This window comes from Carassius gibelio, chromosome B5 (assembly GCF_023724105.1).
Source record: "Carassius gibelio isolate Cgi1373 ecotype wild population from Czech Republic chromosome B5, carGib1.2-hapl.c, whole genome shotgun sequence".
Lineage (NCBI taxonomy): Eukaryota > Metazoa > Chordata > Actinopteri > Cypriniformes > Cyprinidae > Carassius > Carassius gibelio.
This window is the reverse complement of record NC_068400.1, coordinates 28,995,120-29,011,757: the sequence shown is the minus strand read 5'-3', so window position 1 is coordinate 29,011,757 and position 16,638 is coordinate 28,995,120. Positions and strand designations below refer to the sequence as shown.

Sequence of the window (16,638 nt, the reverse complement as noted above, 5' to 3'; positions counted from 1 at the left end):
CATTCAAAGATGAAAACACAGTATCAAATGTCTAGGAAAGGTTGATGAAATGCTGGATGCTTGAAAAGGATGGAGAGAAGCAATAAGGCTAACAGAAAACATATGATGAAAAAGAGTAATGACTATGAGAGGGCAGAGGTCAAGCTATAAACCTGGACCAAAGGCATATATCTTTGGAGTGTTGAACTTTGACATCTCTTTCAGGTCTAAACACATTGAAGCATGACTGTGCGTGTGCATTGCATGTGTTCAAGATGTAAAGGCGGACAAATATGCCAATGCTGTAACAGACAGGAATGGTCTTGAATGTTATTTCTTTGATCAACGCATCACTTTTAATTAAACTATGAGGCGTTATAATAGAGCAAGGCCAAGGCTACCATAAAGGATGATCTATTGGCCAGGGACAAAAAATAGACTGTTGACTGACTATTTGTAATAGACATTATTTTTCCTCAGCTGAGTAACTGTCAGGCTCCCAAAGCAAATTATAAAGCCTGATAATATTTACTTTGCTGAATCCAATCCTTTTTTGTATCCATATTAAGGTGAGGTTGCATTTACCCTTTCTCTGCAAAACTTTGAGGAAAAAATCCAGTAATTTCAATAACAATGACTGGAATCAGGACTTTAGGAAGAATTATCCCACACAGATGTTTTGCTCATCTGTGGGGAACTTTGTTGTGACACTCCCAAAATGTGTGGATTCCCAAGGTAATGACTGGATTTCACAGAGCAACGGTATATGTGGCCACACCTTTAGAGTACTCTTATATGTTTGAACCTGACCCTCCCCCCACACACAAATACTCCTTTTCTGTAAAAAAAAAAAAAAAAAGAAAAAAATGCTCACAAAGATAAAACAATTGCAGTTCATCTTATGATATGATTTCACAAATTTTTACACCCTTCCACCACTTCCAGCCTACTAGGGGACCCTGGATCTCAGTATATATATATATATATATATATATATATATATATATATATATATATATATATATATATATATATATATATATACATACATAGTACAAACCCGATTCCACAAAAGTTGGGACACTGTACAAATTGTGAGTAAAAAATGAATGGAATAATTTACAAATCCCATAAACTTATATTTTATTCACAATAGAATATAGATAACATATCAGATGTTGAAAGTGAGACATTTTGAAATGTCATGCCAAATATTGGCTAATTTTGGATTACATGAGAGCTACACATTCCAAAAAAAGTTGGGACAGGTAGCAATAAGAGGCCAGAAAAGTTAAATGTACATATAAGGAACAGCTGGAGGACCAATTTGTGACTTATTAGGTCAATTGGCAACATGATTGGGTATAAAAAAGAGCCTCTCAGAGTGGTAGTGTCTCTCAGAAGTCAAGATGGGCAGAGGATCACCAATTCCCCCAATGCTGCGGCGAAAAATAGTGGAGCAATACCACTAATAATTAAAAAACGCTAAATAAAACTAATAAATAAATAAAACTAATAATAAATAAAACTAAAAAAATTAATAATAATAATAAATTAATAAATAAAAAATAGTGGAGAAAGGAGTTTCTCAGAGTCAAATTGCAAAGGGTTTGAAGTTATCATCATCTACAGTGCATAATATCATCAAAAGATTCAGAGAATCTGGAATAATCTCTGTGCGTAAGGGTCAAGGCCGGAAAAACTTACTGGATACTTACTGCTTAATTCAGAAGCCTGCATCTCTGATGGTATGGGGTTGCATGAGTGTGTGTGGCATGGGCAGATTACACATCTGGAAAGATATATCAATGCTGAAAGGTATATCCAAGTTCTAGAACAACATATGCGCCCATCCAGACGTCTCTTTCAGGGAAGACCTTGCTTTTTCCAATATGACAATCCCAGACCACATACTGCATCAATTACAACATCATGTCTTTGTAGAAGAAGGATCCGGGTACTGATATGGCCAGCCTGCAGTCCAGATCTTTAACCCATAGAAAACATTTGGCGCATCATAAAGTGGAAGATGCGACAAAGAAGACCTAAGACAGTTGAGCAACTAGAAGCCTGTATTAGACAAAAATGGGACAACATTGCTATTCCTAAACTTGAGCAACTTGTCTCCTCAAACCCCAGATGTTTGCAGACTGTTATAAAAAGATAAAGGGATGCCACACAGTGGTAAACATGGCCTTGTCCCAACTTTTTGGAGATGTGTTGATACCATGAAATTTAAAATCAACTTATTTTTCCCTTAAAGATACATTTTTCTCAGTTTAAACTAATTTGATATGTCATCTGTTGTATTCTTCCACATCATTGCATTCTGTTTTTATTCACAATATGTACAGTGTCCCAACTTGTCCCAGCTTAATCAGGCTCAGACAGAACATTTAGAAACCACATGAGGGCTTCATCCTCCATTTTGTGTTTACTTTGTTTTAAATAACATTATTCCAGTCCTAAATGTATTCCTCTCAAATAAACAGCACTTTATCATTCTCTTAACAGCACAGCATCTTAAACAATATCTTGTCACTCAAAGGAAATACCAGACATGGTGGCATGTCAAACACAACAGCATAACGTTCAAATCTGTCAACGGGGAAAGCAACATGAGGCAGGAAGCTGCTGAGATCATGAAGGAATTTCGGACATTTTGGCACGCGTTTGTTTCAGACCATGTGCCACAAACCCTCACACATGCCTCCAAAGAGGATGTTTAGGGGGCTCCAGTGGTTTACGCTGGGATCTGATCTAGCAGAGCTCTACAACATGATTTAATTAAACCATAAAGATAGATGATGTAATGTTTAAAGAGCCAGCCGGAGGAAGATGTGGGTTCAGTTTGCATTCACAGCTGTGTGTGTGTGTGGAAGAGAATGAGTGGGTAATTCCTATCTCCTGATTCCTAAGAGCAATGTTGAACTGACGTCAGTTGAAGACTAAACTTTTCTTGTCCTGTGGGTCAATGAGGGTATTTTAACCCTTTAAGCATCTTTCATTATTTTGTTTAATCCTATGCACAATTATTCTGCATAATAACGAACATGTTTTGCATGAAATAGATCTAAAACAATAATAACAGGTGACTTTACACCATGAAAAGCATAAAACATCCTAAGAAACATCCTAAAAAAAAGGCAAGAGGAACGTTTCAAAAGTGTTTTGTTGAAAAGTGTTTTCTACATATTACAGTATATCATTTTATTACCTGAAATACATTACACTAAGTATTGTATTTTCAACAAGAACAAAGCCAGTTTAAAGGAGACAACACCAAGTTCAGTTCCCATGAAATCGGCCCTGTTGGGACCAGGGTCCCTCCAGAGATCAATGCACTGTAAACGGCTTCTCAGCTGGCTGCCAAGCGCTCCAAAGACTGCTCACAGGAAGCCTGTACAAAGAGAGACTGGCAGCTCAATAGCGTGTCAGTGCAGGACCATTGGACTTCCAACCTCACTCACACTCATTCACTGCTATACTTCAAACATTAGAACAAAACAGGAGCAAAGGTCTAAACATTTTGAGTGAATTTGCACAAACTTGTATAGATGTTCTTTCTGTGCCCGTGATTTCTATCTTTTATGGAACCCAGGAAATAGAATGAAAATAAGAACAAAAAGACTAATTGCGAAAACATTACACTAACAGGGGCTTCACAAGTCCATTTAAAATTGAAAGGGGTAAAGAATAAGCTTATTTGGGGAGCCTAATCATTAGAGAGAAGTGTTGGGTTGAGATGCTGGAAAAGTGTCACAGAATGGAGGTGAGAGAGGCTTTCTCTGATGCTGATAAGTTGTATGATCTGAACATGTTCCTCCTAAAATTTGTTAAAATAAACTTTGTTTTCTAACTTGACCCTCGGCTGCATGGGGGCGCTGGAGGACCTATACAAATATATATATATATATATATATATATATATATATATATATATATATATATATATATATATATATATATATATATATATATATATACCGGGTATATATATCTAGGGCTGTTTTTGTTAATGTTAACTTATATTGTTAACTAAATACTGTATGTTCATTGTAATTAGATTATGATTAAAATAATAATTAAGTAATTTTTAAAAATACCGAATTTGACATTATTACTTTTTTTTTTTTACATTATTAATATTGTTCGCATTCTGCTTTTTTATTTAATTGACATCCATAGTAACAGTGAGAAATAAAACACAATTCCGCAGTTAATTAATTTTCAAATTATAGTATTGAAATAAACTACTTAGGCTGAGATTCAGTGTAGGGTATAAAGGCCAATTATTTAATTTTGCAAACAGTATAAATGGGCATACATAAAAGGTAAATATGGCCTCAAAAAGTTTGAAAACCTCTAAAAAAATAGTAGGCACCCATGCACTAAAATCCAAGAAAGTTTAAATGGGAACATCTCATGACCTAATTCAACAAGAATGCCCATAAACACATTTCAAATGCGTCCTTGTGTTTAAGAAGTCTAGAATATAAAAACTGGATTCAATTATGTTACCTCCAAATTGTTTTAATGTGACCGTACATACCACGGGCTGTAATAATTCATGTTAGCAGCAACCGAGATAAACTGAAATTGTGCAACAGCAGTGGTGTTTTTCCCTTCGGAGCAGGAGGTGGAGCTTTCGGAGAGAGAGAGAGATTCCTCTTCATGAAGTTTTCCAGCAGGACTGATGCAGCACATCAGCAGTGTTCGCCTCCACCTCCAACTCCAACAGCCCTTCACCTTCAGACGTTACAAATCGCCTGCAGAACACACTGAATGTAACTTTGGATAAGGGAACTGCTTGTTTGCTAGTGACACAAAACGTGTGTTGAAGTGCACTGGTTTGTGGAGTACATAGAAACACTCCAGCAGCATCAGGATGAGAGCGATTAACTTGGACACGTACAGCCTGTCTCTGCTGACCGCTAAAGAAGACGTCCTCAACCCGAAAGCATCCACCAACTGGTACAGTATTAGACGTCTCAGTCTTAGCGAGCTGCCTGTCTAGACTGCATTTTTGTGGGTCACAGGCGCGAGAAACATTTTTAATGATCACGTAGGGAACGAATCGAAATGTTGTCTAGGTAGGGAGCTGATTTGGTTTGAGACACTGCCGAAGGCGTGCGTTGATGCTTTGTAAATTATATTGCGCAGTTGTTTTTTTAATGTCGTCAAATTTCGTTATTATTTAGCCTACGTTTTGGATAATAAACGTTTGAATGCACTTAAGTTTTGCACTGTGTTACGAAAGTTGAAACATGTTTAACGCTGAAAAAAAAAAACCGCAAACTCTCATATAACTGTGGAAGTACTTGTTTACAGTACTTTTTGTGGGAAGCAAAGGCCACTTCCCTCAAGCCTATCCCCCATTGCTGAAGATTTAGGTCACTGAAGGTGTTTTTTTTTTAATAGATACGAATTTAAACGGAAAGTTATGTTCCCATGGAAGTGCTTGATGTGATACTTCTCCTTTCAAGCTTAATTGCGATAGGCTTCTGTATAGTATAGATACAAGCACAAAATACATCCCTGTAACCTGTAGGCTTTATAAACTTGATTTTTACTTCTATATGTTCATACAAACGTACGCACAATAATTACATCAGTTATGTAATGAAGCTGCATGCATTTACATGTTTCACTCTGTTATTTTTTGTTCAAACGGGATGGAACTTTATGCGTTCTCAGATTTTTTCATAGCGCCACCAACTGGCTGAGCCCAACCAAATTTCTGAGGTTTCCTCAGAGTAAATTGTCTTTAAAGTAACTTTTTTGCAAATCAGACCATGCTCTAGATTCCTAAATTTGCCATAATTAGAGATTATGTTGCACTCCAGACTGCACATTTGCAAAATAGGGCACAGACATATTTCAGGTACAGACAGTCTATATATAATATGATCCTATGATTTGTGGGTTATTCTGTATATTAAGTTGTAATGTAAAAAAAAGGCTAATAATAATAATTCTAATGAAAACAGTAATGTTCCCAGAAGTTCATTTTTGGAGCCACAATAAAAATAAATAAATAAATAAAATCAGTTTAGAAAATTGAACATTTTATTGGCCTATAAAATGCTTCAAAGTTTTTCAAAATTCCTGGGTCCTCATTCTGTGTGTGTGTGCATTTTGGGTTGAATGATGTAAGGAGACCAATCAGACTCTTTCTTTTCTTTCTTTTGTGACTTTCTACCATGATGTCATGAAGTTATATTCTGCCTCAGCTTCATGCTTCTGCAGAGAGTAGTAGTTTACAGTGTGGTTTGCACTAAAGTGGACACCCACATGATTAGAGACACCTTTTTTTTATTAAACTGAATACTGTAGATTTGCTCTTATTCATTTAGAGAAGAAGTTAGAATAGCCTGCTCCCACTCACCGCTTTCTCGACAATATGATGTCATCTTTTGCTAGCTTTAAAGTACTCATTAAACACATTGCAAAGGTGACGGTAATTATAGGTGTTTCATGTATCAGCTTGGATATACATTTGTTCAAACTTTAACCAGCCCTGATCTGACAGTTCAGAAGTCCTGCAGTGTCTTTCCTCTGTGTCAGATCTTGGCACCTCACATTAGCAGTGTCATTGTCTCTCCTGTATTTCAGCAGGCTCAGGCTAATTCCTGCAAATGCCCGTCAGTGGCTTCCTAAATGATCCAGGCAGCACCCGTTTTGTTTTTCCTAATCACCATGGAAACGTGCTCAGAAACAGTCGCTGACGCTTTAGGCTTTACAAGCCTATCAGGCCCATTCATGTACTGCATGGTTCTGTCTGGAACAGTGATGGCGAGGGTTTGTCGACTTTATATTTCACACTGTAATTTTGACATGTCAAGTCTCTTTAAATGGCCCATAAGCAGATGCTGAATGTAAGAGGTGACAAAAGACCTGTGAGTTTTGAGCAAAAGGGGAAACTCGTACTTCTCCACACAACAGTTATCTGTTATCTCTGTACTTTTGTGCTCTGAACAATTGCCATCGACGACTTATTGAGCTGCTCAGATGCACTTTGAGCACACTAGAATGAGAACCAGCTTCTGCCTCAGCAGTTTTTACATGAAAATTTTTCATAAAAAAATCATATTCATAATTCCATGAAGATAATTTTTAAATGTCCTACCATAAACATATCTAAACTTTTTTTTTAGTAGTATTTAGATTTTTTTGCACACTCAGATTCCAGATTTTCTTCTTATTTATTCAGATTTTAGATGGCATATACATCTTAATAATAATTTAAAAAAAAACTTTATAACTGGTTTTGTGGTCCATGGTCACAAATGAATGTTTATAATTAAATTTTTTTTTGTTTACATTGTATTTCTAAAGAAATTAGTAACTGGTTAAAAATTCTCACCGATCCCAAACATTTGAACAGTACTGTATATCTGTATATCATTGTTGTCCAGTGAACACCACTGAGTTTCTTCTGAATATTTGTTTTGTTTCACAGTAGAAGGAAAGTCATAGAGTTGGAAAATGACAGTTCTCTGGTATGGAGGTAGTAACCTTGTGTCAAACCATGACAGATTCTTCACGCTTGACTTATCAATCTTCTAGAGTTAAACATGGCAGGCTTTTCACATGCCACTCAGTAGTTCTTAAGAAGGAAATGTTAGCAACTGGTCCGTTATTTCCTCGTAGTGTTAAGTAGCTGCAGTGTCAAAATCACACGAGTCATTTTTGGTCATTGTTTTCAAACGAATGCAGTTAAAATTGCTGCTTGATACTTTGAAACGTTTTTATTGTTGTTGTCTTCATTTGTAGAAGTGCCCTGCTGTACATGAAATGTTATGAGATACAAGACAGTGTGATTATCTGGTTTAGTAAGAAGTATACATTTCATAACTTGTTGTTTTGGTTGTAAGCCATAACATATTGTTCTTATTCTGGCAGGGATTTATTGCGCTCAGTTTGAATTTGTCATCCTAAGTCTTAGGCAGGCAAAGACAACTCCTGAGGGATGTGACTGGACTGGAACTGATAGAAAACTGAAGGCGTGGCAGAATTCATTCCAGTGAGCTTTGGAGGAGGTTATGATGAGAAGCTACATTTGTGACATTTCAATCTTGAAGGTGGCTTCAGCCCCCTTTAGAGAAAGAGGGATTCAGTCTCTGTCCTTTAACTTTTTCACTGAGTAAAGATGCATCTGTTAACTTACTGTATGGTGCAATGCACACACATGTCTTTCCATAGTAAAGTGATGTGTTTTGAGGAACTTACCTGCATGATATGAAGGAACAGAGCTCAGGTTCAGTGTGGCTCAGGTCTTTACATCTCCATGCTGTTGGAGCACAAGTTTATGCATGATTTAAAAGCCTCAAGGTGCAATGTTCTCATGTTACCAGTAATAAAACATCCGCTGAGCATGGTGAGTTATCCCCACAACAAGACTATTCATACTAATAATGTAGAATGGTAACCTTAATTGACCTCTGGTTGTCACGGTTTTACGCTGCCTGAAGGAATACGGAGTCGAGGATAAACGGAATAAGGTTTTTAATATATCCAACACAGGGGATATCCAACATGGAGCACCGAGGTAGACACACGTAAGTAGCAAATGAGCACAAGTGAGCACAAGTGAGAAGACCCGACCAAACAGAACTGAAAGGACAAGGCTTAAGTACAAAGGATAATGGGGAAACACAGGTGGATGGAATAACTAAATTAACAGGGACATGGAACACATGAGGAATAGAATTGACACACCTGGGAACTAATCACGGAAGACAGAAACTGGGTCACAGGGGCAAAAACACTAAATGAGTCCAGGTGTGTGACAGTACTCCCTCCTCCCGGTAGGTGCGTCCTCGCACCGTAGAAACAACAGAGGGAGGCGTGGGTGGGAACTTGGGAGGAGGTTCCGGTGGAGGACGGACTCCCAGGAGGGGGCCAGCAGACAGGGACCACAGAAGGAGGAGCCAGGGAGGAGACGACGGAGGGAGGAGCCAGGGAGGAGACAGGAGCAGGAGGAGCCAGATGGTCCACCAGAGACCAGCCAGGACGGAGATCCAAGGTGGAGTCGACGGCGGGAGGAGCCATGGTGAAGGAAGGGTCGACGACACCAGGGGGCCGACAGGCGGAGACTGCACCGGTGGGTGAGGAGCCCAAGATGGAGCAGCACAGCCGCAGAGCCAGGGGGACGTCGAGGTTCCGGAGGGCCTAGGTGGAGCGGAAGGCTCAGGCGACCAAGGCGGAGGCAGGGTCCTGGCAGACCGATGTGGAGCCGGAGCGACCGAGGATGGAGGTGGAACCGGAGGGAAGGAGGAGCCTGACAGAGCCGGAGGGATAGAGTGACGAGGTGGAACCAGAGGAGTGGAGTCCCGAGGCGGCGGATGGTCGACGACTGACCAAGGTGGAGCCGGAGGGACGAGGGAGCCCGGTGGAGCAGGTGGGATGACAGGCCACGGTGGAGACGAGGGAGCTAAGAGCCAAGGCGGAGCCGCTGGGTCGAAGGACCGAGGAGGAGTCCAGGGCTCGGAGGCTGGAGGCGGAGACAGGGCCTTAACACGCCAAGGCGGAGCTGGAGACTGGCAGTCCAGCGGCGAACCACCGCGCCCCGATGGCGCGGACTGAGGGTGAGCTGCGGGACTGGCTGGCACCAGCAGGGATGACGAGGAACTGGCTGGTCTAGGAGGAGGAGAGAGGAGAAGGATGGGAGGAAGGACAGGAGGATCAGGACTGGACGGAACCAGCGAAAGAGGAGTAGAGGGACCAGCAGGTTTGGGAGGAGGCGGGAGAGGGAGGCTGGGAGGGAATACAGGAAACACAGAAGATTCAGAGCTGGGCGGAACCAGCGGAGACACAGAAAATTCAGAGCTGGGCGGAACCAGCGGAGACACAGAAGATTTAGAGCTGGGCGGAACCAGCGGAGACACAGAAGATTCAGAGCTGGGCGGAACCAGCGGAGACACAGGAAACTCAGGGCTGGGCGGAACCAGCGGAGACACAGGAAACTCAGGGCTGGGCGGAACCAGCGGAGAAACAGGAAACTCAGGGCTGGGCGGAACCAGCGGAGACACAGGAAACTCAGGGCTGGGCGGAACCAGCGGAGAAACAGGAAACTCAGGGCTGGGCGGAACCAGCGGAGAAACAGAAAACTCAGGGCTGGGCGGAACCAGCGGAAATGGAGCAGAGGAAATGACTGGAGGAGGTAGGAGTGGGAGACTGAGAGGGTATACAGGGGAATCAGGGCTGGACGGAACCAGCGGGGAAACAGGAATATTAGGGATTACCTCCGTAGACCAGTCCATCAGATCCAGAACTTGCTCCATATAACTTTCAGAGACTGCAAACAGCTCACCCTCAGTCGCAGGAGTGTGGGCAGGGCTTTCCTCCACGCCCTCGATCTCCACGAGGACTCCCACGATGCACAGTGTTGCCGGCTCACACACCTGGTCAGTCGCGCTCTCGAGATCCGGCTCCCTGTCAGTGGATGGCTCGGACTCTGCGGCTGCGGTGGGCTCTGGCTCCGTGCGGCGTGATGGTGGCTGGCTGGTCTCTGGGTCGGGAGTGGGGCTGGCGAGGTCCTCTATGGGGCAGACGGTGAGAGGTGACCCATTTCTCGCCAGAGTCCACTCCACGAATGCGGCGAAATCCTCTCGAGGACCATCTTCGGACGACAACGCTCTGCATTTGGAGTTCAGGCTGGTGTTGTAGAAGGTGCAGAGCGCGTTGTCCGGGTAGCTGGTGGTATTAGCTAATAGAATAAACTGTCTGGTATGGTCCTCGAGAGAACGTCCTTCCTGCTTCAGCAGAAGGATGAGGAATTCGGGACGATAGAGGGGATCCATAGAACACTACGAAACAAAAAGACTTTGAAAACACAAAAACAAAACGGAGGAAAAAAACACGCAGTTTTCTATTTTCTTCTTTAGGTCGGGTCTTCTGTCACGGTTTTACGCTGCCTGAAGGAATACGGAGTCGAGGATAAACGGAATAAGGTTTTTAATATATCCAACACAGGGGATATCCAACATGGAGCACCGAGGTAGACACACGTAAGTAGCAAATGAGCACAAGTGAGCACAAGTGAGAAGACCCGACCAAACAGAACTGAAAGGACAAGGCTTAAGTACAAAGGATAATGGGGAAACACAGGTGGATGGAATAACTAAATTACATCAACATTTGTAATTACATTTGTAACTACTACATCAACATTTGACGCAATTCATCAATCAGACAATAGGAGGCCAGTACGCCATACTAGGTCAGTTTCACAGGCACTCATACCAGTCCCTTCATACAAAAATAACTATGGTCAGAAATCCTTTTTTTATACATACACAAAAATTTGGAATGATATTCCACATCACATAAGAAAAATACCATCTGTTACAGGTTTCAAAAAGGCATACAAACTGTTTTTACTGAACAGTTACACTTGTGTTCATTAATTGTTTTTATATTGTCCTAGTTTTGCTTGTATTGTTGTTTTTTAGTTCTCTGTATTTGTTTAGCTTATGTTTAAAAGTGTTGTTTTTCTTTTCTTTTTATGTTGTAAATTGTGTTTTGTTCTATGTTCTGCAGAACAGGAACCTGCTGGAAACCAGTTTTTAAACTGAGTCAGGCCCGTTTAAATTGTATCTCAATGTTACTTTTTAACCTTTCCTGTATAATAAATGAAATGAAATGAAATGAAATGAAATAAATTAACAGGGACATGGAACACATGAGGAATAGAATTGACACACCTGGGAACTAATCACGGAAGACAGAAACTGGGTCACTGGGGCAAAAACACTAAATGAGTCCAGGTGTGTGACAGTGGTAGTTATAATGAAGTATTATAAAAAATAATTCACATACACAAAAATAAGAAAAGTAGGAAATAAATGTATTTTTCTTATGTCATTAAAACAGTTTTTCATAATTTACATCCCATTAAACACATTTTTGTATGTCCCATCAAATGGGTTTTCACCATACATCATAAAAATGGTTGTAAATAAACAATTATTTGTGAAATAATAGTAATTGAAGTTATATTAAATGTATATATATATATATATATATGAAAAAATTGTGGTCCAGCTGCATAGCAATTTTCTGAAGTCATTAATATTTTAGAGTGTTTACATTTACCATTTTTCTGGAGAACGTCTTAACTCCTTGCCTAGCCAGTGTTATTATGTTCTCAGTACTTTCCAGTTCTCTGTGCATTTGAAATGTTTATAGTACTGTGAAAGAAAGAGATTGAATTTTGAGACTGAACACTGCCATTAAAGTGGTTGAAAGATAGTAAGAAGATGTTTCTCTGCAGAAACGCCTTATATAAAATTAATGGATAAAAAAAAATGAATAAATAAAGTAATAATTATGTTTGACAGCTTGAGTAGTCTCTATGTGTAGTTTTATCTGTATTTATCTAATACCATCTGTATACTTTGATGTGACTTGATCACCATTTGGTTTAATGTCACAACATATTATGTTTCATGCAACTAGGCAAATCTGATAATTGAAATAGATATTATACTTGTATAGTTTAATCAACAGGCAACAAAGGTTTAATGTACCAGTGTTTGTCTGTTCCTGTTTCAGCAAAGTCCATTTCATCACAAGGTCGTCCAAATAGTTTGTAATTTAAAAATAACAATATAAGCCAAACAGAGGTATTTCAGACTGTTGAAAAAGTCATCTTAAATGAAAATCAATGTGGATGGTTTATCTAAGTACTTTTATAGCATCACCTTGGTGGGGCTATTTAGTTTTATGGTGGTTTGGTTACCACAGGAATGTTTTATAGTGGTAGATTAGTAATTAAGTTATTAAGTAGTAAGTGAAGAGGTATTTTAGTGTTGACTTTGTCCCAGGTAAGTGCTGCATTGATTTGCTTTAAATGGGGCTTTTTTCCCATGGGGTTTCCCAGATATGCTGATGATACAGACTCATAAGTTGAAGGATGGTGGATGAGTTGCTGTTCCTCATGTCAGTTATCAGTGTTAATGCCGATACCTGTTTTGTATGTGTTTCTTAAAATACCAAATTGAATGTTCCAATGAATTGCACTCCTGTAATGCAAAGATACAGAATGCGCATCTTTGTCAGTATCTGGATCTTTGTTAACAATTATGGATCAGGACTGAAGCATATGCCATATTACTTTGTTTCTGACTCCCAAGGCAATCCAGACAGCAATGTTCAGACACTCCATATGTCTCTGTTATCTGCCTTACACAAGCCAGCTCAAACTGTGAATCCTGATGGTCATTCTCCTACAGTCTCTGAAGCTGACACATATATATGGATTTCAGATTGAGAAGTATTCATACTCTTTTCAGTCACCTCAAGGATCATTAACTCACATGGAGAGAAGCTGTCTGGTTTCTTGGGATATGCCTGGCCCTTGTGTAGGTGGTTTCTCTCTGGCTTCTCTACTGTTAAACTCAATGGGAAAATGTTCATGGAGCTCTGGAACAATGCTGTTTGTTGTACGTTGGGTTGTAGTCCCACACAGATGGCTTGTGGTCGTTGGCGGAGCTGTGAGGGATTAACTTGTCCAGTAAAATTAACATTTGTTGCAGATGGATATCTGCGTACTCTCAGAAGTCTCCAGATATCTGTTTCTTTTCGTAGACGCTGAAATGACTTCCAGTTGAATTTTTCTTTTTTTGGGTTCTTTCTTGAACCTTGAAGATCAATAATAGAATCAAGCCTTTCCAATCCTCAACTTTTTAAGTTTTGTGCTTGGCAAATGAACATGCCACATATGCCTCTTTTCACTGTGCTTTCATCTAGTTTTGGGTAGTTGAAAAATGTTTCCATTTCTTTTTTTTTACATTATGCTAAATGCATTTGCTTTGGCTGTAGAAACAAGGTTCTGAGCTTGTCTGAGGGCATTATATCATTTCAAACATTTAACAATCTTCTCGCATTTCGTCCCTATCATATTACAATAAAAGAAAGTAAATAAAAAAGCTATTTTAAAAACGGACAGTATACATGAAAACGTTTTTTTAATGAACTCTTTGCTCACTAAGGCTGCATTTATTTAAAAAAAAAAAAACTACAGTAGGCCTAAAACAATGATATTGTGAAATATTATTACAATTAAAAATGACTGTTTTCTATTGCATTACATTTTTTTAAATTATTATTATGAATTTTGAAAACCGTTGTACTGCTTAATGTTTTTATTAAAACCATAGGGTTTTTTCAGGATTCTTTGCTGAATAGAATGGTGCTTCAAGCCAAGGATTTGAGCACTGATGGAAGGTGGTGAATGATATGGTGCCGATTGAGGTGTGTGTTTACAAGGAGGTCTTTATCACACCCCCTAGCAACTCGCAGTAGCCTAATACCAAAGGAGGTCATGTTGTTTGCAGCTCAAACTAGCATGTGTGCATTTAACAACTGAGCCTGTGATATCTATACTCAAGCTATTGTAAGTGGACCTCATGCTGTTTGACTACCTTAAAACAAAATCTTAACAACAAGTCCAATTGTAACAAATAACCAACAGAAATTGGGACACATTTGTGCCTTTTTAATGTGGTTTTATTTGAGTCTAATAAATAATTTTTATTCATCTTTTTTTGGTGACGATATTAAGACGTTGATAGAGGATAAACATTCCCCTTTTGCTGGTGGGGTATTTTGAGGTGAAAATAGGAACATCTGTGGTTTTTTTTGGTTTACACAACACAAGATTGGCTCTGCCCGAGGCCTTTAATCACCTCCGACTGGAAATTTGCACAGGGCATAATAAATCAACAATCAGCCTGCATACCTAAAGACTCCCACAAAGCATTGAGAAAGACTCTAACACAGCCATAGATCCGGCGTGAGATGATGTTATCTCATCCGTCACCTTGCATAACCTTTTGCCAGTCTTTGTGTATTATTTGAGATTATACTAAAGACGAATTACAAAAGACAGGGTTTAATTTACAAGCAGTACAACGTTGTCTGTGGTGGTTTTTGAGCTAAAACACAGGTGACTGTGTATCCTAGAATTGGCACCTCTCCATACTCTCCATAGCAGAAATGAGACGTTACAGTAGGTAGAATTCCAGTAAAGCTGGTGTTTTGATTCTATCTTATGCGGTTGGCAGGTGTCTTTTAGCTCAAACCATGAGACTGTTTGTAAAATGCTATTCTAACATCAAATGCAGAAATTATTTTTAAATTGGTTCAAATGGATACGCTGTTTTTGAAAGCTGCGTCACACAGTAAGTAAATCAACCCAGGTCTTGTTTATTGTATTGGTTCCAGTTAAACTGTGAATTTTTGTAAGGAGACTTGAGAAAATCTCATGCAGTTAAAATGTCACCCCTCAAAGTTTTTTTAACATTAATTTCAAGATACAATGCAGTATTTGTGTCTTTTTTATTATTATTTGGGTGTAGCTTTTTCATGACATGAGTAACTAATGAATCAGGGAAACTGGAAAAGTAATGATGGGAAAGGTGTGAGACAATTCAGAGAAGTGTACAGCAGTAGGTTAACAAAACAATGGAGCTTGATCATTTTTACTGATAAACTTCTATAGAAAGAGACATCGTTCTTCTAGAATAGGGGTAGGGAACGTTGATCCTGTAGGGTCACTGTCCTGCAGAATTTAGCTCCAACCCTGAAAAAAAAAAAAAAAACCTACCTCTATCCTGAAGACCTTGATTAGCTTGTTCAGGTGTGTTTGTTTAGGGTTGGAGCTGAACTCTGCAGGACAGTGACCCACCAGGATCAATGTTCCCCCAGTTCAAGAAGAGAGGAAGATCCTCAAAAAGAGGTTGCAACCTTATTTGCAAGTGCCATGTTACGTTTCTTGCATTTAATGTTTTACTTACTCTTCTAGTGTGTAGTGTTTTTTTTCTTATGTGTCATGCTGATATATAATAATAAAATATAAACATTACCACCCAAACGTTTCAGTGTCATGGATCATGTGACTGTGAGGACTGGAGCAATGGCTGCCAAAAATGTACCTTTGCCATCACAAGATAGGAAACAGTTATTTTAAAACTACTACTACTACTACTGCTGCTACTATTACTAATTCTTTGAAATTTTGATTAATAAGCATAAGAGACTTCTTTCAAATACTTCATCACAGTGGAGCAGCAAACCCACAATAATTTTACAAATACTACTGTTTCTGTGTCATAGAATGTCGTTTTAAGAGTAATTTAGGCAAGAATGTAGTCCAAATATGTGGTTGATAGAGATAGTAGTAGAAGAATGTGTATTCTTTGTTGATTGCATGAGGGATACCAGACTTTGTGTAAATGAGTGAAGGTCTTGTGTGGGACAGACGGCACAGGAAATGCCAGAGTTGTCCCAGAGGAGTGTTTTGTTGTAGAGGCCAGTGGCTAGACTCACCCTGTCCAGTTCGTGACTTCTCAACCAAAGGTCACAGAATTATCAGGAAAGTGTTACATAGTTGTGATAAATTTGGAGTTTACTTTGGATTTCAAAACATTGCAGACACTTTGCAGAAAATATGTTTGCAAGTCCACCCTCTTCAGATACATAGGGAAGATTTGGACTTAGAGATTTAAATACTATTTAAACTTCATTAGATTAGAAACAGTGTACAACAAACACAAGGTCATGGGTCTGAATGCCAGGGAATGCATGAACTGATAAACTTTATAATGTGAATGCAATCAAAGCATCTGCAAAATGCATATGTTTAATATTTGC

General features: G+C 39.4%; 1 protein-coding gene across 7 annotated transcripts in view; it reads left to right on the top strand.

The window, feature by feature from the left end:
* The first annotated feature begins 4,655 nt into the window (after positions 1-4,655).
* LOC127957248 (drebrin-like protein B) overlaps positions 4,656-16,638 on the top strand; it is a 37,347-nt gene continuing 25,364 nt past the window's right edge. For 5 of the 7 annotated variants that reach the window (XM_052555698.1, XM_052555697.1, XM_052555694.1 and 2 more), the window contains exon 1: positions 4,657-4,953. In XM_052555698.1, coding sequence (XP_052411658.1) covers positions 4,868-4,953 — 86 coding nt within the window. In that variant the 5' untranslated portion in view covers positions 4,657-4,867. Of the gene's footprint in view, positions 4,954-16,638 lie in introns of all 7 variants that reach the window. The other 2 variants (XM_052555693.1, XM_052555692.1) reach the window with 2 other exon arrangements.